A 27964-nucleotide genomic window follows, 5' to 3' on the forward strand; every position below is an offset into this window, starting at 1 on the left:
GAATATTTTAATACTGAGGATAATGCAGGCACACAAGGAATTCCATGTCAAACAAATAGTTTTTGAAAAGGCACTTTCTCCTATTTGTTTTCTTTTAAGTTAAATACAGTATTAAAAGGATACTAAAATTGAGTCTCCAGTCTTGAAATGTGGAAGATGCAGTTTGTCTTAAGTTTAGGTGGTTGTTTGTGGAACGACTGACTTTTTTTACTGTAGTGCCTCATGATTACACTGCATTATGACAATGTGTGATTTCAGAAACAAACATGATCCAACGCTCATTTTTTTAAATCAAGCTTTGTTTCCTGAAGCTTATGAAACTCTTAAACTTCTTTTTAAGTGCCGCCAATTCAGGAAAATATTAAATGCCATATGGAAGTAGACTAAATATCCTCTGTACTACATATGGTAATACATATGGTAATCTAATGTAAATGTGTAAGTATATTGTGCTACTTAAACCACTTTTAAAAACTATTCAATTTAACTGACGAGCTACTATGAAAGAACTTGATATTCAAAACTTTTTCTATCCCTGAACAGAAGATTAGCACTTCATAATGATTATTTGAAGCCTATTAAAGATTACTTTAAAGCTTTTCTTCATTATCTATATTCCTCTTATGCAGTATTTTAACTCTACCCAGATGCTAGACACCCACTCTTAATATGACATTATATTTCCATTGTTTTATCAACCGTATATTTCAGCTCTATCTTTAAGAAAAGTGAAGCACTGAACATCTGGATTGTGCGTGCCATCTGTGAAAGGTGTTTTTAATAAACTTTTTTACTATTTGTCAAACTTTGTCTTTGACAAAAGAGAATTTCAGGCCAGTATTTAAAACTTCAAGTAAAATTTAACTGCAGTGGATTGCTCACCAGTACAATTAATTTAATGGGTCATTTTGATAGTTCTTCCTAACACCTCTGTCTATTTTACAGAGCTGATGTCTGGCCGTCAGACTGAAAACTTTTCAACTACAGACAACAAGATTGCCCTCAGCTATGCAAGTCGGTTAAAGCTTGAGAAGTTGGAACAGGTCAGTTTTTTTCTGACTTGTAAAAATAACAAGTTGTATGCACTGTGGACTGAGTAGAGAGAAAAGCAAAGTTAAATTAAAGTATGGAAATAGTAGTATTATATGAAGTATACTACATGCAAATTTGTAAGGAATGAAATATCCCTTTATCCCATAATATAAGTTTACCATTCTCCTGTCATGTAATTTTACAATACAGTAGTTTCACATGTATGCTATATTTACATTCTCAAAAATCAATTTTTTGAAATGTTGAGTCAGTCCCAAGTGCAAAGTCCTGATATGCCACCTGAAATCTCAAGAGTGAATGAGAAGTAGCCAGTCCTGGCCAGCCTCATAAAATGAGAAAGGGATTTAGAGTGAAAACTGGAAAAGGGAACATTAATATGAAACTACTTGATACATTACATTCAGTTATAAACTAAACAAGTTAGTGACTAGGTATCATTTACTAGACTACAGTACATGATTTCTCTGGGTTTTGCATCACATACTGTATATCCTATAGATGCGGAGGTTTCTTCATGACGCTAAAAGCTGTATGGCTGCCATGTAAACCCACAGCAGCCCTTCCATTTGGAACTTACTGACACACCCTCAATCTCACAGACTATTTTAAAGAGGTGAAAAGTCAGTGAAACTAGTTCTAGACTGTTTGAGTTCAACATGATCATATTTAGTGAAGAAGAAAAATCGTTACTGAAACTTTGTTCAGGCAGCATTTGTCTGATTATTTTGTACTTGTCCTTTGCTTAGATAGTTTAACTCAGTTTGCCCAGATGGATCTGAATTTCATCATGAAACATATTTTCAGCTAACACACTCCCTTATCTGACAAGGAGATTTCGAAGCGTTACAATCAATGAGGCATGCTATATTACTCTATATTACCCTTGCACTTTAGTTTTTGCTTGATTTTCTGTGAAGAAATGGCTTTGTCGTGATCAGCTTAAAAATTTTTAACTGATTGGATTGTGAGAAAATATTTTTAAAATGCTTCCTAAAAATCTCTTTTTATGTGACTTAAGAAGTAATATAGAAATTTTAAACATAATTAGTAAAATAAAGCAAAGTCTGATATATACAGTAGTTGAATCGTAGCTGTGAAGTATAATGTACTGTAATTGAGAAACAAAGAGTGAAAGGATTGGGGTCACCCTATGACTGTTGCAAAATTGCCTTTTGTTATTGCAAATATATTACATAACATACAGTAGCAAGCAATAACAATCCAATCTGATCTTGATCAGGGATGGGCAAAAATAAGGTTGTTCACCCAGCTGTGCATAATTATATGTGACTTTGCAACCTTTTCACAGACTTGTCGCTCAATAAACTATTATTATATGGTGATCATGTGGTAGAACTTGAATCGAGCACTTGTCTATGGTTTGCAGAGTATGCTCTGTTACAGCATCAGTCTGTACTGAAACTCTTGGGTGTACTGCAGAAAATCGATACTGAGAAACAACATTAACAGTCTTTGCGTGACAGTTTTGCTCTGAATTTTTACAGTTTAGGCCATTTAATTTACCTGAAACAATCATTTAAGGTAGGATTTTTATACAGAGATTAGTATGGCTATATGATAGTGTTTATTAAATGTTAAAATCAAGACCAAAAAAGGTCAAATATAATTCCTCCAAACTTTAGATGCCGGAGGTGTGTGTTCCCTTCATATTCATTCATATGTACATCTGTGCTTTTTTCAAGGCTTTTTAACACTCCTTGTAAATCACCGCTTAAAAAGACTTTTGTTTCTTTAATGCAGTGACCTGCTAATTAACAAATGTTTGTGTCTTCCGTTAAGGCACTGGGATATCTTGGGATAACGCCTACAGATGCCCAGCAGCAGGCTGTGAGGGACCGTTTACAAATTGACTCTGAAGGAACAGTGGCCTACGGAGGTGAGCAAGGAGCTTGACTGTTATACTTGATGTCTTGTGGTTTTGCAAAGATTCTCTGACTGCTCTGAACTCTTTTATTGTAGTACCAAAAATTAATGATTTGCAGATATAGTACATTGGTTGTCTTCCTGTCTGAGTATTTTATTTTTAAATATTTAACCTATTCTCAATGAAAATGATTTCCATTGTACCCTCCACCCCACCCCTCTTACACTAATTATAACCCACCATAAAATTTGGGGTGTTAACATTTATAGTTTAAAAACAATTTGTGCTCACACAGTAGAATGGAAGAGAATGTGTTTCTGAAAGGAGAAAAGACATGCAAATACAAATTGTAGAGTGATTAAACGCTCTACAGAAAATGAGAAAAATAGCGAAAAGTAGTCAACTTAGATAATATTTTTAGATGAATTCCACTCATCAGAAAAAAAGGTCCATTAATATACCATTGGTCTCTTTCTTAAAGGAATCATATGCATGTAAAAATGAGTAAATAGGTTAACCAATTATGCCTGTACTTAAACCTACAGTATTTTAACTATGACTGTGCATGCCAGATGAAAGGTGGTCTTAATTACACCTATACTACTTATGATTTTATTATTTACATTCATCAGTGTTACAGGTCTCATACTGACAGAGACTGATTCTTTGGCATTCCTTTAATCCTATTAGTAGCTTTCAATATTTTAAAATAGATACTTTTAAATGTTATGGCCTTGCAAAAGGAGGTACTAATGTATTAATTCTCAGATGTCTTGATTTCTGCATAGATTTTGTGCAAGTTACCAGAGAGCTCTTCAAGTTACAGCTTGACGATTCTGGGTTAAGTCATGGCATAACAAGATTTGCATCAAGTAATCTTACAAACCTTCTAGAACCCGCAGCCCATCGACAGGTATGTATAGCAATTGCCTGTGTAAACGGAGTCTTTTGTTTGTAGCCAAATGTACATTTTTCTCCATGGAAACAGGCAGAGATTCTTAGGAGTAGTGCTGTTCAAATCCAATTAGCTAATGCAGTGCTTTCACATGTTTCGGAAATAGCCACTGAAGATAAAGAAATAGATGTACGTATATATTATTTCAATTTGAATGTTTTGATAGATTATTTTAAATATTTTCTGCATAGAAATGAAATCACAGAGCAAACCTACACAAAGACTATTACATAGTAGTTCAGAGTCAAGTCGGTTAAAGGTAAATGAAGTGCTGTATGCATACATTTAAAAAACAGAGTATAAATACAGTAAATGCCTTCATTAACCCACATGCTCCAGAGACGTTAGTAAAAAAGTTTTTAGCATGTAGTGTTTGCCTGAATCAGTGGTGTTTTGTAACAGGTTACAACATCAGACTCCGAAGAGCTGGATGAAATGGAGTCACTGAGAAAGGATCACATTGAGGCTCTCAGACAGGTGAAGAAACTGCAGGTAAATGCACTCTTGAAAATTGTTTAATTCTTGTAATGGTATCCTTTTATTCATTACACACACAGTAGTATACTTAGTAGTGTTTATTACCTGTAGGTGAGGTTTTGTGTTTTGTTTCTGTTCCTGTTGTTTTTGATGTTTTCAACACCACCGTCCAAAAGCTTCAGACACCAGCTGCTGTGGTTTTGTAACATTGTTGAGTTGATGTTGAGCCAAAATTATTCATCAAGAAGTTGTTACTTTATTGAAAAGTGAAGCATATATCGTTCAAAACTCAATCAACCAGTTCAGTCGATTTTTATGTGGTGTAGTGCTCTTTGCAACGTGTTGCCACAGAGCACTTTACAAGTGATAACAAGCACACAATAAATGAATACATGTATAATTTTTTCATGATTTAAAAGTGGAGACATATCCACAGTACTGTTATTTGTTCTCTGCGTTTCGTCATGCAGACAATTGCTGCCAAATGGTTCATGTTTTACTGCCTCAAGACATGCTGTCATTTGACTTGCAAAGTATCTAGTAACGGCCATTGTATATTTTTGAATGAATTTTTTTTGCAAACTTCTTATTAGAACTAAAGCCAATTTGAAATTTTATACATTGCACTAGTATTCACTTCAGTCACCTAATACAAACTGCATTTGTATCACACATTCAAAGTGTGATATGGATCCTAAAGTGGTTTTCATCCACCAGTGAAGTGCAGCATAAACCTAGGTGATATGTGGCAGCAATTCTGAGCCAACAGCCCCAGTGCACATCAGTTTGAGTGGAGAATTTAGAGAAATTACTCCACCAATTGAATTAAGGGATAAACATAGGTAGGAAAACTTGTGCAAGCCCAAAGTGGAATTTAACAAGTTCACATTGTTCTAAGGCATCTACAATGACCATGTAGTCAGGTCTCATCCAAAAGACTGCACTTCCTACAGTACAATGTACCTTTTCCCCATACTGAAGAAATAGGTTTGGAGATTCTAGTCCAAAGAAAAGGGTGTCACCTACTTTTCCATCGACACGGGCCCAGCCTTGCTTAACTTTTAAGATCTACAACGATCAGAAAACAATATGGTGAAGCTGCTGTCTAAAAGATATTTTCTTAAATTAAAAGCTTTGAAATCTTCTTAGATTAGAACAGTTTTAATTTTATAGACACTCCTATTCCAATCACATTACCCAGCACATATTTCAGAACTATTTTGGCTGATTTAGACTCATTTTAAAAATAATAATAAATGAGTACTGATGAAGAGCCACTGTAGAGAATTTATTAGAGGTCTTGTTTCTTTTATTCCTATAGGATCAACTAAATGAATCGGAAAATCTGCGCCTTCAGATGCAGGAGGAATTGAAAAAGATTAAACAGGTAAAATTAGTGTTTATGGACTGAGAAAAATTCCTCTCTGACATTCTTCAGTGCTAGTAGCAGTGAAACCACTAGGGGGAGCTCCCATCGCACAAGCTTATGGTAGTGAGTGTCTTCAGTGTGGCAGGGGCAACACAACAGTGTGAGCCTCTCAAGTTTAAAGGGGCTCATTAAATGCTAAAGCAGAAAAACAGATTGTGCCCATCTGCAAAATACTGAACCCAAATATCGGAACAATAGTAAACCAGTACTTTTTACAACCTATTGTGGTTGTGATGTTAGAAGTAAACAAATGATGAATTGAGATAATAAAGCAATAAATCCCTTGGGTTCTACAAAAAAGAAAATTGGTTTAAAGAGAAATATGAAGCTCATGGTGCTGGATAAGAACCACGGTTTGGAGTTGTTTATTGTTTTTCATAGACAATAACTTTTTTCCCTGAGGGCAAATATTTCCTTTAAGCAAGTATTTCCTTTAAGAATTCCAGTTAAAGGAAATTAAAGCTAAAATGTACTCTAGATCATTTGTGCCCAGATTGCTTGCATTACTCTTCCCTAGGTTTTATGATCCAGTAGTCCACATTTCATTTAGATTTCTGAAGATAGTGAACACAAAAGATGATTGTCTTTGCAAATTACATAAAAATGCATCTCGTGGTCCTCCTCATAGAAATCTATATTTACTGCAGGGGAAAGGAGTGCATAAGAATCCAGTCTAGAATTCGTTTATAATTAGTTAGAATTTTGTCACAGTTAATAACAACCTTATTCTGGAGGCAAAGAAAGCCCAGACTTTATTAATTGTTAGAAGTAAAAACAAGTTTTATTTTATCATTTGGTTTTGCCTGATTACTTTGCACACACTATTATCATATGTAAAAGCATTGATTCTCCCTACGTTTTTTTATTAATATTAAACATGTTTAATTTTGTATCTGAATTACCTTGCCGATATGCTGACTCTTAGAAAAGGCACAGGAACGATTTATTTTCCAGGGACTGCAATAAAAATGCAGTTGAAAAAAGATTGCCTTTTTTCAATTAACAGCGCTGTTCCTATAGTAACTGCATTGTTAGTTTGACTACTGTTTGTGTGTCCTGAAGTAGTAGTTCAAATGCATAATCGATTTTATGTAAATAATCCAGATCACACAGTCATGGTTTCATCTTTATACCTTATATACAGTATTAACACTCTGAAATGTGACACATTGTTTGGAAGATAATGCTTTTGCCTTCCCAGAATTCAGCATACACACACACATACATACAGTGAGAGCCTGTATCATTTTACAATTTTCACACAAAAATGCTTTTATGAGTGTCATTAAAGCAGTTTTTGCTTTTGAGAGTGAACACAAATATCCTCACAAGCCTTTCTATTTAATACAAGCCAGCCCTTCACATGTTTGGACATTTATAGTAAAATAACACATGGAAATGAATGAGATTTAAGTAGACTTTGGCAATGAAGTATCTCTGGAAAAGCACCGATTTAAATATGGCACATCATTGTCTATTTTCTTGTGAAAAATATCTTGCTCTCTTCAGTACTGTTACCTTAAATCAAGTGTTGTATGAAAAGTAAGAATTGGAAATGTGTTAAAAATATTGAAGTATTATGAAAGTTATGCAAACCTGTGCATGCAGTTTCTTAAGTTTAAATATTGTACCTCATTTTAATTAATGTATTATTGATACAGCATTAAACACTTGATATATTCTTACCTCTCTTGCTTGATTTCCCATAGATTTTAATAGAAAGCAAAAGTTTCAAAATTAAAAATATTAACCTTTGCTAAAGGGAATTAAAACACAAGGTCTTGGTCCAATATACAGTATTTAATGTTTTCCTTTTTTACCAGTCATGAGGAAGAATCTGTGAGCCATTCTTCAGATTCGATATTTCATATTTTTTTCAGATGTTTTGCATTATACATTATCCTCTCCTCAGACTGCAATTGAGCGTAATTCTCTCAGTTATTCACACAGGGAGATGAGGAACTCTATTAGTTGGTATTACGAACCTTGGTCCCAGGCACTGACTTTTACATGAACATTTTTGGTGCGCAGTTCTGAATTTGACCATTTGAGGTCCCTGCATTCTGTAGATATAATGAAGTCAGCTGGTTACAAAGTAGCAGGCTTTTAATCAAGCTCGCTGGTCAGCACTGCATCAAAGGTTTTCTGCTGCGGTGCCCAGAGGGCTAAAGATTAGTCGTTCTCAGAAGAGAATTAAAAGCTCTGAGTGCTGTGGGAAACTAGCACAGAGGGCTTTGGAGTAGAGTGGTTAGAGATAAGCTGGACAGAAATGATACTGTCCAATAGTTTAAAAAAAGACTAAACAATCCCTACTTCTGTGCAAGAAAATTCTATGTTACAGAAAGCTGGACTTTTGCACACTATTGTGCTTTTAAAGAACCTGGTTGTCATGTGCTATTTCTTGCTGAATGCATGGCAAGTGATATGAAGTTCGGAAGTGTGGGTGTTTTTGCTGTAAAGTGATCCACTTCCCAGGCCTGAAGGTCTCTTCAGATGGATTTGCATTATCATGTCATTTAAATGATGAGTGAAGGGCTTGGTTCTTGGTTTGCTTCTGTGATTTACTGTACTTATTGGGCATAAAAATGGGTTTGTATGAAATCTGCTTTACACAGGAGTAGGAGCTGGAGGTCTAAAACCAAAGAGAAAAATTCAAGATTTTATTCCAAAAAAATGATTAATGAAGCCAAAGAGGAATTTAAAATGTCAGTCTAAAGCTTTTGTGTATTTTTCAAAATTATTTTGTTTTCAACTTAATTTTTCAAGTGCTTATGGATTTTTCGTGAGGTAGCTGCTTTGTACAGCCTGTCACAAACTACATGGCTTAGTATTCTTCAGAAAAATACGAATGTTATAAATTACTTTACTTTCTTACATTTGCTTATCTTTCTTATTATTTTTATTTAGATAATAAAGTAAACTTCCTAATTTCTTTCCTGTCATCTTTATAATGTTGTGCTTTGTAAATTTATTTTTTTTTATTCATTTACATTAGTGTTTAGTTTTTTTTTGGTCTGTGAAAAGTAATGTTTTTCATCGCGTTGGGGCTGCTCAGATTTTTAAATACAAACTTATAGCTCCGGAGATGACAACTTAGGAATCAAGTTAATAGGGTTAGGGTTAATAAACCCTTAATTTATTAAGGGTAATAAATATTGTTACCCTATGTTAACCTTTATTATTAAGTCAAAGTTATAATTGCAATTTGCCCAAAGAATAACATTACTTTCCAGTGAAATTTAAGATTTGAATTCCTGAATTCTGAAAAGGTGTACTAGGTGTACTATCTGTCAGGTCTTGAATTGTCACTTTTCACAATCTGAAATGTAGTTCAGTTTAGTTATAACATAATAATATTAATATTCATAATTATTTACAATGATGTCTTTGTGACTAAGCAAGGCATAATGTGGCAATTATTAAATGCAAAGTTAAAAGAGTATTTTATCATTTTCCTTTTTCACTATAATCTTGCAAAATTCCCTAAATGTGTTCTTTATCCTTGAGTTATTAACAAAACTGGAAGTGCAGCACAAGTGTGGCTCCTAACAAGGTGAAGCTGTAAGAACTGAAACATTCTATTAATATCACGGATACAAAGCAGTAATGCGAACACCCGGTAAGTACAGTATCAGTATATACTCCTTGTTTACAGTGAAGAGCTATTAGCAAATTACTTTACCAGTCTGAGAACTAAGAACAAACACAAGAGCTCATAGGTGCCGTCTAAACAGATGCCTGGCATCTGAGGCATGGCAAGGTGGTCAGGAACTGAGTGGTTCTGTTTTCTGGGCTTCCTTAATCAGAGAGAGCAAGGTGTTGTGTAGGGAGATGTAAGAGACTAAAGACAGGCAGGAGAGCAATGGCTGAGGCGATGGCACTAGAGAACCAGAGGAGGGATTGGAGTAATGGAGTAGCGTGACAAAAGCCAAGGCAAGACACAGAATTCTGGATTGGCAGTGGGCAGATGGAATTGGCAGGGAATCTGGCCAACAGGGAGTTAAAGTAGTCTAGGCAGGAACATACCAGGGACTAGTCTAGAAGTTGTAGAAAACAGTTGATAAGGAAGGGGCGGATTCTGCAAATGTTGCTGAAGACGAAGCAGCGGGAGCATGCCAGAGAAGCAATGTTCTTGGCACAGGAGGGGGGGGAAGGGTGGTAGTGGAGTCAAAAGGTGAAGAGATGGAGAGGTCTGCACAGGGGCAAGGGGAGGAAGGGAGGAAAAGGAGGTCAGAGTTCGACAGATTGAGTCTAAGATGATGGCGTGCATCCAGGATAAAAATGGCTGTGAGACGGGCAGAAATACAGTAGGAGACCTCAGAGTATCAGAGGGAGGAAAACAGAAGAAGATCTGAGCCTCATCAGCATAAAAATGATACGAAAAACCATTAGAAGAGTTAAGGGGACACGGGGACCTTATCAACACAATGCAGTCAAAACATTCAGGAAATATAGGCCTGGTTTGCCCTAATAGGGACCTATCAGTGCAGTGTATCCATATCTTGACTATGCTCATGTTCCTGTGTTTTTTTTGGTTCAACTGCTAGCTCCAGTCATTGCTAAGAAGGAAGTTAACTAAAAGATGGTACTGTAGCTGGGCATCAAGTAAAACTACTAAACTAAACACTTTGCCTCATTTAAGATTTAAAACACACTCTTCAATAGCCCCAGGTTTGAATTATGATCAATTATATGTCAAGCAAACCCATAGGGAAACACTTGTTGAGGTACCAAATTAAAAGAAAGTCAGAAACAAAGAGGTCACTTTTATTCTTTTCTTTTTATGTGTTGTTTCAAAATTGTTTTTTACAACTGTTTTATTTCTCCACTTTTTGGAGATTTGTTTAATGCTTCAAAATGTTAAAAAAATTATTACATGAATATAATATTACAGTCAAGGTAGTGTTACAGTATATTAAAGTGTCTAAAGGATGTGCTTCGGTCCAGCAGAGAAGATCAGGAAGATTAACCTGTACAAAAATCTTCAGCATTCAGTTCCTTGTTGAAGTTTTATTTTCCTTTCTTAAAATATGTATTCCCTATGATCATTTTTAACATTACTTCAGCATTTACTTACAGCTTCATACACATCCATGAAGGATTGCTTAGTTTTAGTTAAAATGAATTTATGAATAATACCCTTTCCATAAGAATGATCTGCTTTCAAGACTGCTGCACCATGAGGAGAACTCTGGTCCTGTTTGAAGTGTCATATCAGATAAAAGATTGCTTTGACACCAGAGACCAGCTTTTCCTTTAGAAAATGTCAGATAGTGGAACAGATGGCTTCATTCATGCTTTCTTTTCAAAATTTTGTAACCTTAACCTTTTTATGTTCATGTTGATTTTGGTGGTATAGCTATGTTTAGTTTTTTTCAGAAATGATTTGCTACAGTATGTGGTAAACAACAGCACAATTCTCGTGTGTACTGGGGTATTTTTCTTTCTTTTCATGTCATGTAATGAGACCACAACATGACATTTTCATTATTTTGGGACTTGATTTAAGGACTTGATACATCTTGGTGGCCAAAGTGAACTGGCTGTGGGTGCTGCTTTGATGTTTCTGTAGCCGATGTTTGGGAAGACTGTGTTTTCAGGAAATCAAAGAATATTTATGAGGTTGAAAATTGCCTCAGTCTTGAAATTAGGAAAATGACATAGATCATCAGCATAAAAGTGTATCACATGCTGCAGAGTATTAAAAGACATGATTTTTAAAATTCACACTGTGTTAATATAATATCCTAGATATCGAAATAGTATAGAGGAAAATATCATAGCATGGAATTAAAAAATTTGGGTTCCGATACCACTACAATTCATAGCAGAAGAGTGAAAATTGAAATTTGGAGGGTGGGATTTAATATAAAAAGAGACCTGTAAAAGGAAAGGAAAATTCTAATCAGAACTATCTTGTTTAAGCGAAGGGTGAGATGAAAATCTACAGTGGGTGAATTTTTATTTTTCAATTTCATGGTGACCTGACAAGGCAGTCTCAGTCAGCCATATCTTGGTTGTTGTGGTGACCTCTCATGTCAAAGTTATGAGCTTATACTTGGTCATAGTGTGTCCTGTTCTATACACAATGAGTTATAAAAGATGACCAAAAAAACAAAACAAACCAAAAACAACTATCGGCGCAGTAGAGTGTGTCTAAGAGTGTTATAATCCACAGCAGTCTTTTTGCTTTGACTTTGCATTCTAAGCCAAGCTTTTTGGATCTGTTGCCTTTGCTTTTCATGCTACAGTTGTCATCAGAGTGACAGGCTTACATAAAGGTTATCAAACATGAAAAGAATGGGAATTATTATGCTTAGTATAAAAGTCAAAGTTCTGCCCTCGTCAGTTTTCATATGTACTGTACAGGGCAGATGGGAGGAATAATTCTTGAATGACTTCAGGTCTTTGAACATGTGTTGGGAGCTTTATGAAGGAACCAAACTGTGTCTATGCTCTCAAAAAACAACACAGTAGATTTTAAATTAAGGGATTTGCAAAAACAAGTTATTGTAAGCACCTACTTCTTTTGTCATGTCTTTTCAATAGAATTTACAAAAAAGTACAGAAGAATACAGAAAAGGTTGTTTTTTTTATTATGTTTTATTTATACACAGTTACAATAGTAAAGAAGGTAGCAAATTCACAGGTCTTTTTTAGACGTTGGCTGTATTACAGCTAACTGCCAGACAAAGCGAACCTGAAAACACACTCCTACTTGCCATGTAATATGATGTGGTACAGCGTAAAGGTCACTGTGTTTTCTTTTAATTAAATACCGATGATATTGTGGGTTAAATTCAGTATACTTTTTCGAATGACTAATGTTTTCAACTTTAACCTCATGCCTTTAAGAATGCTTTTGTTTAAATTTTAAAGCATTTTACTGAGATAAGACTTTTTCAGTGTAATGAACAAAATCAAGTAAAATTTAGTAAAACTCTAACACTTTCTTTCAAATTTTATTTTTTTAATTTAATTTATTATTTAACTTATTGTATTCCTTCACCTATTGAATCTTGATATACAATTGCTTATAAGTTGGGTCTAGTCATTTTAATTCTGTGTAATTTTGTTGCATGCAGTTCATTTTCAGTACACCAGTAAAAATGTATTTCAGTAAGAAACATGTCACCTTGCTTTGTGACACTCCTTAATTCAGAAGTCCAAATGTTAAGCATCTGTATTTCTTATTTGGATTGTTCCTGAAAGTTTGTGTTGCAATCTTCTGTGAATATCAAAATGAAAAAGATAGCAAAACATAACAACAAACCATGAAACATACAGTACAATCACAAATAATTGCAAATCAGACTGTTCTTTCCTCATTGTTCCAACACCTTTTTATCATGAAGCATACAATGCTTTTCTCAAGCAATCTTCATGAACAGATGGATGTCTTATGTGGGTGCTGCCTGTATACTGTAGGACTAACTGCAGATTGGAGGCTGGTTTATCATCCATTCAGTAATTCTCAGTGCAGTTATCTAAAAATAAGCACTTTTTAGTGCGACCTACATTACCACCAGTAAAGGGAACCACACAGGATGGTTTGCAGTGAAAAATGCCTACGTGACACTTGCCATATACACTTTTCAGCCAGTCAGCTTGTGCTTTCTGACTGTGCTGATTTTCTTGCACAAATGTGGGGCAGAGATTCAAAACATCTTATATTATATATTCCCTCCTGTCCTTTATTGTGTAAGAAGCAGTGTCATTCATAATTCTTCAGTAAACACGGATGTATAAAGGGATGTCCAGATTTCTAAAATCTTGGGTGATATAAGTGTCAGCCTTCTGTGTGAGCATATGCATCTGGCTCTGCTGAAGCAATGCTGTTAGATATGGAAATATAGCAGGACCATTTACATATAGCAGTACATTGTTATGTTTTCTTTTCATTTAAGCTTCCTTAACCTGAATGTTTATATTTGTCCTGTGCCAAAATGCCATATTAAAATGAATTGATGCCATACCTCTTAAGGTGAATTAAGCATTTGAATTAAGAATTTGACACCTTATAATTGCTTTCTTGAATTGAGCAGCAGTTGGAGAGGTTGTCCATTAAAAGAGATAGCTGCTGATTAATTAGCTGTGTATTGTTTATGCATTAATCCTAAAATTAAAGTTGCCTTGAATCACTTAATTTAGTCACAGTAGGAGAGAAGCATTTTTTGAAAAAAAATGTGCAAATAAAAGGTAAAGAACTAAAGGAAAAGCAGTGTGATTTGTATCAACTTTCTGCACAAACACCCACATGTTTTGGATAGTTAAAATAAATGAGTTAGCATTAACCATTTGGATTAAAAGGCAGGTGTTTAATTACTGTATTTCTTGCTTAACAAAAATCTGAACTTGAGAAGTAAGCAATCTTAACAGTCTTAAATAAACAGAGAAATATTTCACCTGGCTGGCAATGAACCAAGTCTGCAGAAGATGAATATTTTGTACAGATTTTAAATGGAAATGCTGCCATGCTGATTATGTGAAAAAGGTTAGAGGAGCTAGGAAATAAAGGCAGACTGCTCTCTTTTCATCAATAGATGCATTCATTTTATTTTCTGACATCTAATTTACAGACCTAAGTCATCCAAGCAATTAATGATTTAATATTTGTCCATTTAAATTCTGATTACTAGTCTAATTAAGGTTCTTTTACTGTAAGAAAAATGGCAGTAGTTCATTATATTTAAAAAGCCTTAATTAAGGACTGCACAATTAGGATGGATTTCAAAAGCTCTGTATTGTATGCAGTCCTTTGTAATTTTTAAAGTATTACTAATGTGCACTTCTTTCTTATATCCTTTCCATCCCTATGTATGCAGAACTCTATTTAAGTAGGCTTTCCCTGTAATTCATATACACTATAAAGAGCAACTTTCACTCATTGACACAGGCATTTCATGCTGGGCTCTAATTGGCTAATCCTGATAGTTTCACTTGTCTCTTCTGTTGTTAGATCAGGGTGAACTGACTAACTTTGGTTCCCAAGGAAACTAAAGGAGGATTCTATCAAAATTGGAGGTCATTCTGCTTGGAGCTTTAGGTTTTTCAATTATTTAATCTATTTTTTAGTTTTGAATGAAAACAATTTCCCTTACAAAAATAAAAATCTCAGAGGATCTTCTGAGACATCAGAAAGTTTGTGTAAATATACATTGAAAAATGTAATGGCCAATGGTCCATAAGAATTAAGGACATGGGCAGTATTTCAAAATACTGTTTAGTCTCCTGCTACTGTGGAAGAATACTGCATTTACTGCAGGCCCAATAACAATACAGCATAATTCTCGGAAGCTCTCCCGAGCTAAACCACAAACCTGATAAATGCGGAGGTGTACTTCAAGTTCTTCTCCCGGCTTCCCCAAGGGCAGTGGCCAGTACAAATCTTTAGTGGGCGAGTGTTTCATACAAATTGTATTTCTGTAAAAGACGTGAAAGCTTTCATACTCTAGTTCTTAACTGTTTGATTCCAAGTGATAGTTAAAAACTGCGTACCATCAACATACGTTTTTTAAGGATATTTAAATTTGCCAAAGAATATGCCAAAGAGAAAGTTATTTTTAGTCCAAATGTTTCACGTCTGTATTTTGTCCATAACATTTTTTATTTTTGACAAAAACCACTATCTTTCAAATAAATGTAAAGTTATTTGTAATATTGATATCATATGCTCATGAATTAAACAATATTATAAGGATTGGTGCCATAAAATGTTGGTGTTATTGTTTCTGCCAAAAAAAAAGCCAATATTGCCAAGGGGGAAGCTGATACCCAATGACTGTATATTTAACTGTTCATTTGGTGTTTCATTTTTCATGTGTTTCTTATGGTTCAGCTTTACATTTTGTGATATTTTGTTAAATATGTAAAAATTCTAGAATGTTATTGAAACATTAAAAATGTATTGGAAATACTGCGTTACTGTGGTAAGACTAGTAGAAGATCTTGAGGCTTGGAGCAAACCAAGCCAAAGCTGGGCAAGAGAGAAACTGCACAGGCAACACACTCGAGCAAGAAACTGCACAGTGTTGTGTGCACATGGAGATCCGGCTGAGGTGCATTAAGGGGAACTGCTCAGGCACTTATGCTCTGCATGCAGGTGGTGTGGGGCTCTAGTGCTGTGGTGAGCGCAGACAGACAGCTGCGGCAACAGGATTAGAAATCTGGGTATGAGCACAGTCCAAGATCATGGTCAAGCACCCAGGCATCAAAGCTGGTAAAAGCAAGCTAAGCAGAGTCCAAAGCACCAAGGGAAAATCTGGGAGACAAGGTCGAAGCAACACAGGTTTCAAACTGACATATGCCCTGTCGGGAAACAAAGCCAATACACATACTGTAGTACAGCATTACTGCCTTTATTTCACAGGTGCTCCTGTGCAAGTAAATTCTCAAAAGCTCCAGACTGCTAATTTTAGACTTTTGAGACATCTTTGTTCTATAACTTCATCTGGGTTCAGTTTTGCAGAGGCAACAACTTACCTTCTGGATTTGACCACTGAAAGGTTTGCAGCTAGGTTGAAAACAAATCTAAAATCGGCAAGTGGGTTAATGTAATCTGTGAAATCTCAGTCTGTTGTCCAGGTTCTATACAAAAAAAGCATTTTCACAATCCAGACAAGCACATCTTCAGTGCTAGACTAGACTTTAAATTGGTGCATAGAAGGAGATGAGGTTCTAAAGGTTTACAGCTGATAACCTTTTTAAAACTCTTGAGCTTCTTCAGAGTGGAGAAAGCAATGCCAACCTATATGGTACAGTAGGTAATGTCTTTATAGAGGATAAATGCAATAGGTTTGGTATTGTCATTCAATGCACATGTACACTTCTAAAGTTGAAAGGGAAGCTGAAGTACAGTACATGTGTTTTTAGTAGACTTGTAAGTGAATTCTGTGTTGGCAACATCAGGACTAGAAAGATTTGTTACACAAGGGAAACTTGCATCCCTTGTTAATTGAAAAAAGTGTTTAGAATAAAAAAGGGGTGACCAGTTCCCAGATTTTGTTACTTTATTTTCTGTCTCATAATAAAATTAACTTCCCATCTACTTCCAGACAATTTACAGTAGATCTCGAAAGGACTTCATCTTCTTTGCATCAACATTTCACCAACCTTAATAAAAACCTTTTTTGATAATCAGTATTAATAAAACTGAACCTTTTAAGTCTTAAACAGATCCTCGAAGATGCTGACCAATTCAATGCTGTGGACTTTACAACGAAAAAAAAAACTAGGAACAGAGGACAGAACTTTATTTTTTCTTGAAGTTACAAAAATGTAACATCACTTTTGGATTAAATATTTCACTTTCGCTTCGCATTAAATCCATTTAATCATGATTTGTCTTCACTCTTTTTCTGTGTTCAGAAGAAGTGAAAATAGTTGTAGCAGCCAGTTTTAGTTGTCATAAAAGCAGTAGCGGTATATTACTGTTGATATTTTGCTAATAGTTTTAATCTGTATGACATTTCTAATCCAGCGCTATTTACATAAATTACAATTACTATTATATTGCTGTCTGCTTTTGATAGAGCAATTTACTGTAGCTATAGTACTGTAGCAATACTCTTGCTTAAGAGTATTGCAGCAGTATCCTTCCAAGGATTTCAACCCACAACCCTTTGGTCAGGAGTCTATAGCCCTAATAACTATTCCACATTTTTCTAGGATGTTTATCAAGAGACGTTTTCTTTAAATATGAGTTATACTGCATATCTTGACATAGCCAAGCTTTTCTGTTCTTGTTTTACAGTGCACTTAGTAGGGCCTCTAGAAATAGAGGATGAAGGGGTGCCACTGAAAGGTTTTTAATAAAAAAAAGCATGGTGTTTCAGAGCACTTTCCTCATGTATGAAGAAAAGTATTTTTAATTGACATGCACAGCAGATCTAAAGCCCATTCTGTGGACCGTGTTGCCTCTGCCAGCTTTGGCAATGTGTGCCTCCTAATGGGTGCTTGCACTGGTATATTCTTCTGCTTATGTGATTTAATTGCACTGCAGGAAGCAAAAGCTGCCGTGGAAGAGACCAGAGCCTTGCGCACCCGAATCCACCTCGCTGAAGCAGCCCAGAGGCAGGCTCGCGGGATGGAGATGGACTACGAAGAAGTCATCCACCTGCTGGAGGCAGAAATAGCCGAAATGAAATTGCAGCTCGCTGATCAGCCTACCCACGCTAAAGTATTTTAAACTTTCCTCTGTTTAAGCCCCATATCAGTCCCTGCTCCTGCCAGGCAGATCCATTCCCTTTTTTACTCATATCATGTTCCTTGTAAAGTAGGTCACTGTTTGCTTTGTATTATTCAGTAACTGGGATGATGTGCAATGAAGGGTTTAATGTGATCTTTGTGACGTCTATTTAGGCTGTTATTTTTAGGATTAAATAAAATTGACTAGCAACCTTATAGGTCATTGGAGCATAAAATGGTTCCTAAAGATTATTAATATTTGATTTTTATTTATATTATAATTTTAATATAGTTTGGATTTTGTCAACAGAATCCTGTTTTTCCAGAAATGTGCTTTTGCGTTTTGTCCACTTTTTTAAGATCATAATGGATTGTAATATTTCAACTTTTGCATTGATCTATATACCAGTTGCATAAAGTCTTACTTCAGAGAGACTAACACAAAAAAAACCCTAAAAAAATCCTCTGCTTGTTCTGGTTATGGATTATTATATTGTTGCAAATATAACTTGTTTTCCTTAGAAAGGAAGTACTTTATACAGTATATAAATATGTAAATATAATTTCACTTTTAAAACAGCTTGTATGAGAAGCATGCAGTTGATACAAGGAGTTTTACATTTTATACATAATATTCTAATGTAAAAAATGCAATATATAGAATTGTATACATACAAACACTGTGTGCCTCTGATCTTATTTTTATACTTCTGATCTGATGTATAAAAAAATGCAAAAATGTCGTAAAGTTAAATTATTACCTTATTATCCTTAGAGCATGTAAGAGTATTCAGAGTATTTAGAGTGAGCTCAATTTCATATATGCCCAACATATTGTATTTGTTGTCACAATTATCTGGGTTTTTGCATTAAGTGACTGCAAAAGATGATTTGAAGACTTCCATAATCTTTCCATGTAGTGATGTTTTCCATGAAGATGTTTAGTTTATTATAAGGACACAAAAATCTTATGTCTTTAAATGAGTAAGTACAGTACGTGGTCATGGAATTCATTAAAAATGATGTTGTCATTTCAGGAAGAGACACAGGACCTTAAAAAGAGAATTGCTGTGCTGGAGTGTCAACTCCGAAAATCTGAAGGTGCTAAAAAGGGGTTTGAGGTGTCCACACAAAAGCTTCTGCACTTCGTAGAGGTAAATCAACACCTTCTTGATTTTAGATTAAGTGATGGCTGGTTTATACACTGAAAGTTGCATGACAGGAAGTTGGAGGAACACAGACTACAAACAAGTGGTAGAGGTGGATCTCAAATGGCTCAGCCCATTGAGTGCAGGTTGATTTCTGAGGTGCAGAAGAGTTTTTGAGTCAGGTTTCCATCACTATCTGGCTCTAACCAGGAATCCCCCCAAAATAAGATCAACTCCTGAGTTTGGGCAGTTTTGAGCCACAGAGGGTGTTCTTAACTAGTTGGGAGCCTTAGAGTTTGCTGTGCTATCACTGCCCAAGTCCTCCGTTCTCTTATAGCTGCTGTAGGCACTGTGAAGCTCTCAGTGTAAAAAGAGGCAGATGGCTCAATGCTGTCCTTTTGTGCATGTCATCCTCTTCGCTCCTAATCCAGTACAAGGGTGCTAGTGGTGAGTGCATGATTACAGATTTAACTGATTATTGGCATTTGGAGATTCTAACCTGTGTACAAAAAACTGAACTGTCACTTCAAAAGTTTAAGAAAAAATACTGCCAACGTTTCAGAATGTTGGCACCCAGCTCTTGCTTCTGCTGTCAAGTGATGGGCCAAGTGCATAATGTCTGTATTAATAACACAGTGCTTTAATAATTCCAGTGTACTTCAATTATCTTACCAAAGACTAACCTGGAGAACTAAAAGGTTATAAAAACCTGGCTTGAAAGACAATGAAACTGCTGTGTCACCATCTACCTGAGTACCCTGTATACCCCTTTAATGTGTTTTTATTATGCTGTCAAAACAATTAAGTGTAAGCACAAATTGTCAAAAAGCATTCAAATCACCAAACGCAGCTAATATATTCCAAGCAATGTTGCAAGCTGTTAAATAGCTGCACATTCTTTATAATGAGAACTGAAGTGAAACATGACAGCTTTCTCCATCCCTCCTGTGCTCAAATTAAATCCCTCTACTGCAGAGCTGCAGGGGAAAAGTAACTGCAGGAGCCCTTTGAACCAGCAAGACTCCAGTCTCATGGTCTCCTTGACAGCTCTCCAAATTCCTGGGCAGAGGGGCCTTTTTTGTAAGAACCACTAGTAGTAAGCTCCAAAATTTTCAAAAGAGTTGAGGTAAATGACAATCTGCTATAAAGTAATATCATCTGCACATCTGTTTGTGTATTGTGTTGCATCAGGAATGTGTGATTCTGAAAAATAATACCCGTTTGTATTCTTTAAAGGCTTTAAAGGATTGTTCAAGTGAATGTCCACTTTTTATTTTTTGGGGTAATAAAAGTGATATTTTAAACCTGCTGTCCAGCTTTGGTGCTTTGCAAAGAGTACACACTAAAAGTGCTGGTGATCTGCATGATTATTAACATGTGTGAACCTAAACAGCATGCCTGCTTTAAAGTGAATCTCCCGCACCTGCATAAAACTGTGATAATTACAGTATATTGCTGATTCACTTGATTTGCTGATTCAAAAGTACAAGCATGCATCCAGGTTTTGATAAAATGCAATAGAATACATTGTGAAAGGAAATGTCATATCTTTGTTTCTGCTGTGCTGGATGGGAAAGTCCAGTTTATTTTTTAAGGTTATTTTGTTGAGCTGCTGTAGCATGACATCTTTTCATATTTCATAATTCAACCTAAGGAAATGCATTGTATGGGTCTGAAGGTCTGTACTACACAGCAGATCAGGGAAAAAAGTGAGAATTTGCTTCACCAGCTGTATAAAGGCGGAATTTAACCCAACATTGGTAGTGTCAAGTACCAAGACAAAAAGGACAGGGATCCAGGTTTAAAGTGCTGTGAAACTGCAGTTGCAGTAAGCTCATTCTGCCTTCAGAACATGGGTGCTGTTTTATTTCTAAAATTGACATACAAAAATAGCTGTATAAAGTAAATCACATAGACATTAATGGAGGCTGTTATATTTAACACTGCCTCTAAAGCCTGTATTTGACATTTTTGTCATATAGTCATTAGCTGTAAATAGGGACAAGGTGACACAACATTTCACTTATTTTGAATATTAAAAGGCCTCATGATAAATTAAACAAAACTAAAGTTGTAATGATCAGTCTATTTGTAAACATATTGTAAAAATGGTATAAGGTATCTATACTTAAGAATGTATACAAAAAATATATTTTCTTAGACAATTTACTGACTGACATGACTAGTGTGGAAATACAGTTTAATGACACAGCAAAACTGTAAATGATACAGTTTAAATGTCTGATTAAAATCCCATAATTATTGTGACATACACATTATTGATTATCTTATTTTATCTGCATCTCACAATTTACAACTTTATTTGTTCTGCAAATTAATGCAAATTTTTGAAAATTATTTGTTGTTTGTTTTCACAGGTCATGCAAGAGTTCCTTTCAGACCACCAAGGTTCTTTGACAAATTTTAGGTAAGAAATGCATAGATACTGTATTTATCTAGAAATTTAGACTAATCAAATTCCTGAATGGTTTATCGGTGATTTTTGTAAGGGCATGTTGATCTATTCAAGGTTAAATTGTTATTTTGCATCTCATCACTGGTAACATGCAATATACATCTTTAACATTTATTTTACTTTTTGAGATACTCCCCTGTTCAAAAAAGTCATATGTCAACTGATAAAACATTATTACAGTATATTAAATTTTAGCAGGTTACTGAATTGCCTTTTAGGTTATTATGGGTAGATAAATAGTGTAAAATAACCTTCAGATACAATGTGCCATATGTATAAAATGAAAATGCTCACTCTAACTTGTTGCTAATAGCAACGTGTTATTGAACCTTCTGACAGCAGAAGCAGCTTCCACATTCCCCTGCGACACTTCTGGATCTGCTAGGCATCTTGGGTGTTATTTACTTTGTTGTAAAAGAGTGTCAAATTCTACAACACGGGCTTACTTCAGACTTTCTTGCAGAACCATAGGCATTTCAGCAGTGCAATGCATGCCTTTTTTGAAGTACACTTCAGCCATTTCAGAACTGAGATTTAGAAATACCTCTGAGGTGTTTTTTTCTTGGCACCAAATTTTTTATGCATCCTTGTAGGGAGCCATAGTTTGGAGCCGTAGCTTGTGTTAGCCTATAACAGTCTCCTGCAAAACCCTATGATATGCCCCATGATATGTCCATAATCACAGGAAACACTGTTTATCAAACCTCTTCAAAATCATCATCACATATGGCATGATGGCATAGTTCTGCTGCCTCACAGCTACTGGGTCCTGTGTTCAGGTCCAACCCATGGTGCTTTCTGCATTGGGTTTTCTCTGGGTGCTCTGGTTTTGACCCACAATCCAAAGAGATGCTCTCTAGATTAACTGGTGTTTCTAAATTGCCCCTCTGTATACAGTACATGTGTGTCCTCTGTAATGGGCAGACATGCTATCCAGAGTGTGTCCTACTGTCCACCCATTGTCTGCTAAGTTAGACTCTGGCTCTATGCAATCCTGTATTGGACTAAACAGTTATTGAAAATACTGTACATGGATTCGTTGAGATAATTATAAGAATGTAGCTATATGTAAAAAGAAGTTACAGTATAAAATCCATACTGTAGAAGTTCATTTTCAGACATATTTTTTACCACATTCTTGATGGTATTTGTTTTCAAACATTTAAAGTGTCTTTAATGGACAAATCCCTGTTTAAATACCTTGCTTTTGAAGGTGTGTTGATGGAAAAAACTACAGCATTTTTCCATTGCTTGCACAGGACAGCAGCTGCTTTACAGAAAGGTGTTTTCTCTACTTCAGTAAAACTGGGAAATTAAAGCAGTTTCTTTTGAAAGGTGTCATATCCTTGCATGCATTTGGCAGTGATTTTAACAAGTGCCAATTAGCTGGTACAGATGCTGCCTGCATGCCCTTATTAATTTCTCTCTGTCTTGATGATCCTGGCTCCTCTGATGGCATGAGAGATTTTATTAATCTGAGATTGTATAACGATGACCCTTGCAGATATAAAACTGATTAATGGTATAGTATTCCTAGACAACACTTTTCCAAATAGTTCTCTATTTAGTAAATTTAAGCATGTAAAAAAGGCAAACAAAACGTATAACTTTATTACTGAAAGGATCCAACATTTCAGGTACATCAGCAGATGTATAATCTAAAAGAACTAAATCTTTTTAGTCTTGAACAGAGAAGACCTTTTTTTTTAAAACAATGCATTGTTTGAATCTGACTTCTTTTAAGAAACAGCTTGATGAGATACTTGGACACCTAATTCCTAGCAACCAAATGAGTTAGACCGAATGGCCTCCTTTTCATTTATAATTTTCCTCAAACACTTTTACATGACTAAACAAAAAAATTAGGAATCCACAGTCAAATGATTAGACTCACAGTAATGACAGTGTATAGTTATCTTAAGCATCACGTGACAGATGTTCATCAGTTACCCTAGTCAGCTCAGTCCTCTAATCTCAATGAAATTTAACACCAATAGTATCTGCATCTCAATCCCACAACCCACTACCCTCATCACAACCTCAGATGTAGGAGATCCTACTAAAAGAACATCTGGGACAGGTTAGAATATTTCATAACCTTGTGGAATACACACAATATCTATTTGCAGTTGTTCTTGCTGCTTGTAGTGTAGTACATCAATCAGAAATCCCCTTCCTAATAGCAAGTTATAGACCCAGTACAGGAACATGCCCTTTTGTTTTCAAGAGATCTCTTCCTTTTACTCAGTGGAAGAGAAATGTAATTTGCAAGTGGTGTCTGGGACAATCATGTTTGGGGGTTTAAGGCCATATTGGGAAGAGTCAAATTTGTTCAATTTAGGGACACAACTGTTCAACTACAGTTATGATTCTATGAATTTGAGTGAAATTTGTTACGAGGGTGGCACAGTGTTTATCATTGCTGCAGGCAGCACTGGGGGCCTGGGTTCAATTCTGGACCTGGGTTACTACAGTACCTGCATAGTGTTTGTATATTCTCCCTGTGTTTGCGTGGGCTTCTTACCGGTATTCCAGTTTCCTCCCACGGTCTAAAAACCTACTGTTAGGTTAATTGGCTTCTGGAAAACCTGGCACTGGTGTGTGTGTGTGTTTATGTTTGTGTCTGTGTGTGCTCTGCGATAGACCGGCGCCCCATCCAGTGCGTATCGTGCCTTGTACTCATTACTTGCTCAGATAGGCTACAGCTTTCCATGACCCTGAAATAGATGATGGGGTTAGAAAATGGATGGATTAATGTTGCAGTGAAAGACATAAGTATTACTCAAAATGCAGTATTAGGAATAAGAATAGAAACACCTTTAGTTTACAACTCTTTTCAAATTGTACCCACTGCTGAGATGCAAGGCAATAAATCCAAATCTAGGGTTTGTTGACTTGAATATTTGTAACCACGGTCGTGTAAGACAAGTAAAAAAACAATGGAGATTATTTACAGAAGCATTTTGTCCTATTATAATATTCTAAGTTCAAGCCCCAATTTGGCAGTAATCGTTTGTGAATTTTGCAGGCAGTTCTATGATATTTATAAGGCCACATGCAGCTGAACACTGAAAGTCCATGTGTACTCCTTTATATTCTGTACTATTTAACTCCTTTTATAATTTAGATTATTTTGCATTATAAAGGGTATTTATAACCACGTACAATTGTGTTCACACAGATGTTCTTAATTGTGTACTGAGCAAACAGTCTTCCAAAGCAACAAGTTTTAGCAACCAGTATAGTAGAGTATGAAGAATTTTTTCTAGCTCAAAATTGTTTTGCAATAAAGTGTCTAGACAAAAAAGAAAAGTCAGCAGAAATGAAAAGATTAATTAAGTATCTGCACACATATTTGCTTAATATGTTAATATAAATTAGATAGTTATTGTTTTGTTTTCTGGCTCTAATGAGTAAATTTGCACAGCAATTCAGAAGTTTACCAGCAAGATCAAACCCACATCAATATACAAATCAGTGCCTTCAGTATTCATTTCACTTTAAGATGCCAAGAATAGTTATCTGTGCAGATAGATTGCATCTTCCTCTAGAGGAAACAAAAAGACATCTTGATGTGTAGGTGGATCGGAACACAGTGCAGTATTAAATATAAACTAAAAGAGCACATTTTACTCCTGGCAAAAAAGGCTGTTTGAAAATGAGTGATTAAAAATATTGCCATTAATAGAAAATGTACTAATATTGGTTAGGAAATTACTAAATTGGTGGATTGTATTATTGCCAATGACTCTTTCCATTGTCTTTCTCAACTTTGCATTTTGGATGCGTTTGTCCAGCAAAGTCTGACTAGTATTTCATGTTACTATTTGATTGCTTAAGGTGCCGGTATTGCTCAGTATGCTTTCTCATTAGCTTATACTTTATATTTTAAAATATTTTATCTGAAAATGCTTAATCTGTTTTTTGTTTGCTCTGTGTTTCATTTGAAATAACTCAAGCAGCATACTGGTTTTGTCTTGCAGTTCTGCCAATGACCAAAAGATTGGCATGTCTTCCTCTTCCCAAGCGATAGCTACACGTTTTGGAAGAAAAGGCCCCTGGACAGTAACAGCACTTGCGTTAGAAGCCAGAGAACTTAGCAGATCTGTTAGAGCCATTCTTGAAGTAGATTGTAAGTGACTTGGCATTGCATGTTGTCTTACACTGCATGAAAAATATTCTTTAATTTTCTATAATGACATTGTGCAAAAATCTTTATATTTCTAAGAAAACCCTTTGGCCAAGCAGTAAGGTGGTGTACTGTTTAGACTTGTTTAATTTGTAAAAAGGATACAGTAAACAGCCATGTTTGCTGATTTTGAATAACTTATGAAAAGGAATTTTTTATCTATATGTGCTTGAGATTTTTGAGAGATTTCTATTATAAACAACTTGCTGGGAAGCTTCATTAGTACCTATTTCTTATGGTTCAACTGAAAAAAATAAATAAATGCAAGCTAAAATTATGTTTATTTTGTGTCATTCCTACTTCAAGGGTAGTTTTAAAAGGATTAAATGACAATTGTGTAGTGAAAGGAATTTTCATTCTCCATAATTGTTAAACATTGCTGGAGATGGAAGTTGACTACTGTATGTACATCTGTGATGGTATCAGTCTGCGGTTTCAGTTCAGCTGATTGAATGCAATGCATTTTTATTTGAATTTTGTTTAAGCATTTTAATTAGCATCTAGAACAATTAGGGTGAGTCATGTGGTTCAAAAATATGTATAGCTTTCAGGATGCATTTGAGCATGGAAATACTTTTTCAGGAACAGGAACTGTATTTTATAGTTTAAATATAAAGGTTTGTGGGATTGTTTTATAACCTGTTTAGATTTTGTTTCTGTTTTGAAGGTGGCTACTTTTTGATATTTTTGACAATGGCTTTACATTATTTTTAGTACTTAGCAGAGTAAGTTGCCGTGTGAAAATTCTTTCAATTTTCTGCTCATTTTCCCTCAGTAAGTAACTTGGTTCTGAAACATTCTTACTCTAATGCATTCTGTTTATAACTATGGATAAATATCGGTTGAATTCACAGCAAGTATGAACCCTACAGTTTATGTATTTTGGTGTTGGTATTCTTTCTTAAAAAGTGTGGATACATATTAAAGGGGCCCATTAATTCCAGGAAAAATCCATTCTTAGTTTAACATTTACTGGAAACTGAGGAAAGGAAACTCTTCATTTTAACTGTGACAATTAAATAAGGTAAGTTAAAAAATAACTGTTGATTTCAGTGGATATACTGCTTTAAAAGTAGGCCACCGAAGGAAGTACAATGCAAGGAGTATTTCAATAGGACAATTAGAAGGTTTATTGATTGAAATCATATCAGCAGGGGGAGCGTTGCTTAGATACAGCAGTGAATGTAAAACTGTCCCTCAGGTTCCTAATGTATTGAGGGTTAAGCTGTGAGCAAAGCTAAGGTCTTTTCAAAATCACACAGGCTTTTACTTGTTTGTTTTCAAATTAGGCCAAAGAAAGGCCACATTACAGAAAGGAATGTGTTTGTTAAGAAAAAAAAACTAGGCCAAGGATATGTAAGTAGTGCAGGTCTCTCCTTTTTTTCATTCCCCAGAGTCACGTAGCGGAAGCCTTGTTGATATTTGTTAAGCAAACTCAGTGTTTTTATGTTGGATGTTTTCTGCTGTTAAAGGCCAGCATGTAAATGATTTTTTTTCTGGCTTTTGGGGAAAAAAACTGCTTTTGTAGAAAATAAATGTTTTAAGTTATTTAAAAATGTTTTTGTAAAGCTGAATGTTGATAAAAATATTTGGTCTGGCATGTAGAAACAAGAACATACAGTAACATACCAAGGGACACATTAAAAAAATTCACAGGCTGATACTAATTAGGATTGCAATTAATATTTAAAATGGGACTAGTTTTTACATCAAACAAAAAGTTTAACTTTGAGAATCTAATCAAAGCTGAGCTTTAAAATTACATATTTATTTTCCATCACAGGACATGTAATTTACAACTCAAAATACATAAACTGTTGCTAGTAATCTTGTTCTGATTCTACTAGATAATGCTTTCTGAAAATGCCTTTCACTAAAACAGACTCAGATTTAGTGTGATAACACTTTTATTGAAGGATGCTTTAACTGGTCTCTATTTCCTTTTACTCATACTGTACTACATGTGTGTTTAATGCCTAAAGTGATATTAAGTAAATAAGTAAGCGTATTATTCTTTTCTTCTTGACAAAGGTCAGAAAAAGCATCTCAGACAAATTTGGTGCAGAAAATAAACTGCACTTCGGGTTTGAGGGTTCTCAGATCTGAAGACATTACATTACACTGGTCCTATGTTTCCTTTGTGGAGAAAGAAAGGTGTGCAGTTTT

At 35.2% G+C, this 27964-nt stretch overlaps 1 protein-coding gene across 6 annotated transcripts in view; it reads left to right on the forward strand.

Annotated features, from left to right (window-relative positions):
• stxbp4 (syntaxin binding protein 4) overlaps positions 1–27964 on the forward strand; it is a 91512-nt gene that overhangs the window by 36266 nt on the left and 27282 nt on the right. For 2 of the 6 annotated variants that reach the window (XM_015356650.2, XM_069194502.1), the window contains exons 12-20: positions 946–1043; positions 2854–2950; positions 3727–3851; positions 4296–4385; positions 5692–5757; positions 17801–17977; positions 19023–19139; positions 21512–21561; positions 25593–25741. In XM_015356650.2, coding sequence (XP_015212136.2) covers positions 946–1043; positions 2854–2950; positions 3727–3851; positions 4296–4385; positions 5692–5757; positions 17801–17977; positions 19023–19139; positions 21512–21561; positions 25593–25741 — 969 coding nt within the window. Of the gene's footprint in view, positions 1–945; positions 1044–2853; positions 2951–3726; positions 3852–4295; positions 4386–5691; positions 5758–17800; positions 17978–19022; positions 19140–20108; positions 20256–21511; positions 21562–25592; positions 27155–27964 lie in introns of those variants that run through there. The other 4 variants (XR_011190480.1, XM_069194503.1, XR_011190479.1 and 1 more) reach the window with 3 other exon arrangements.

Source organism: Lepisosteus oculatus, chromosome 9 (assembly GCF_040954835.1).
Source record: "Lepisosteus oculatus isolate fLepOcu1 chromosome 9, fLepOcu1.hap2, whole genome shotgun sequence".
In the NCBI taxonomy this organism is placed as follows: Eukaryota; Metazoa; Chordata; class Actinopteri; order Semionotiformes; family Lepisosteidae; genus Lepisosteus; species Lepisosteus oculatus.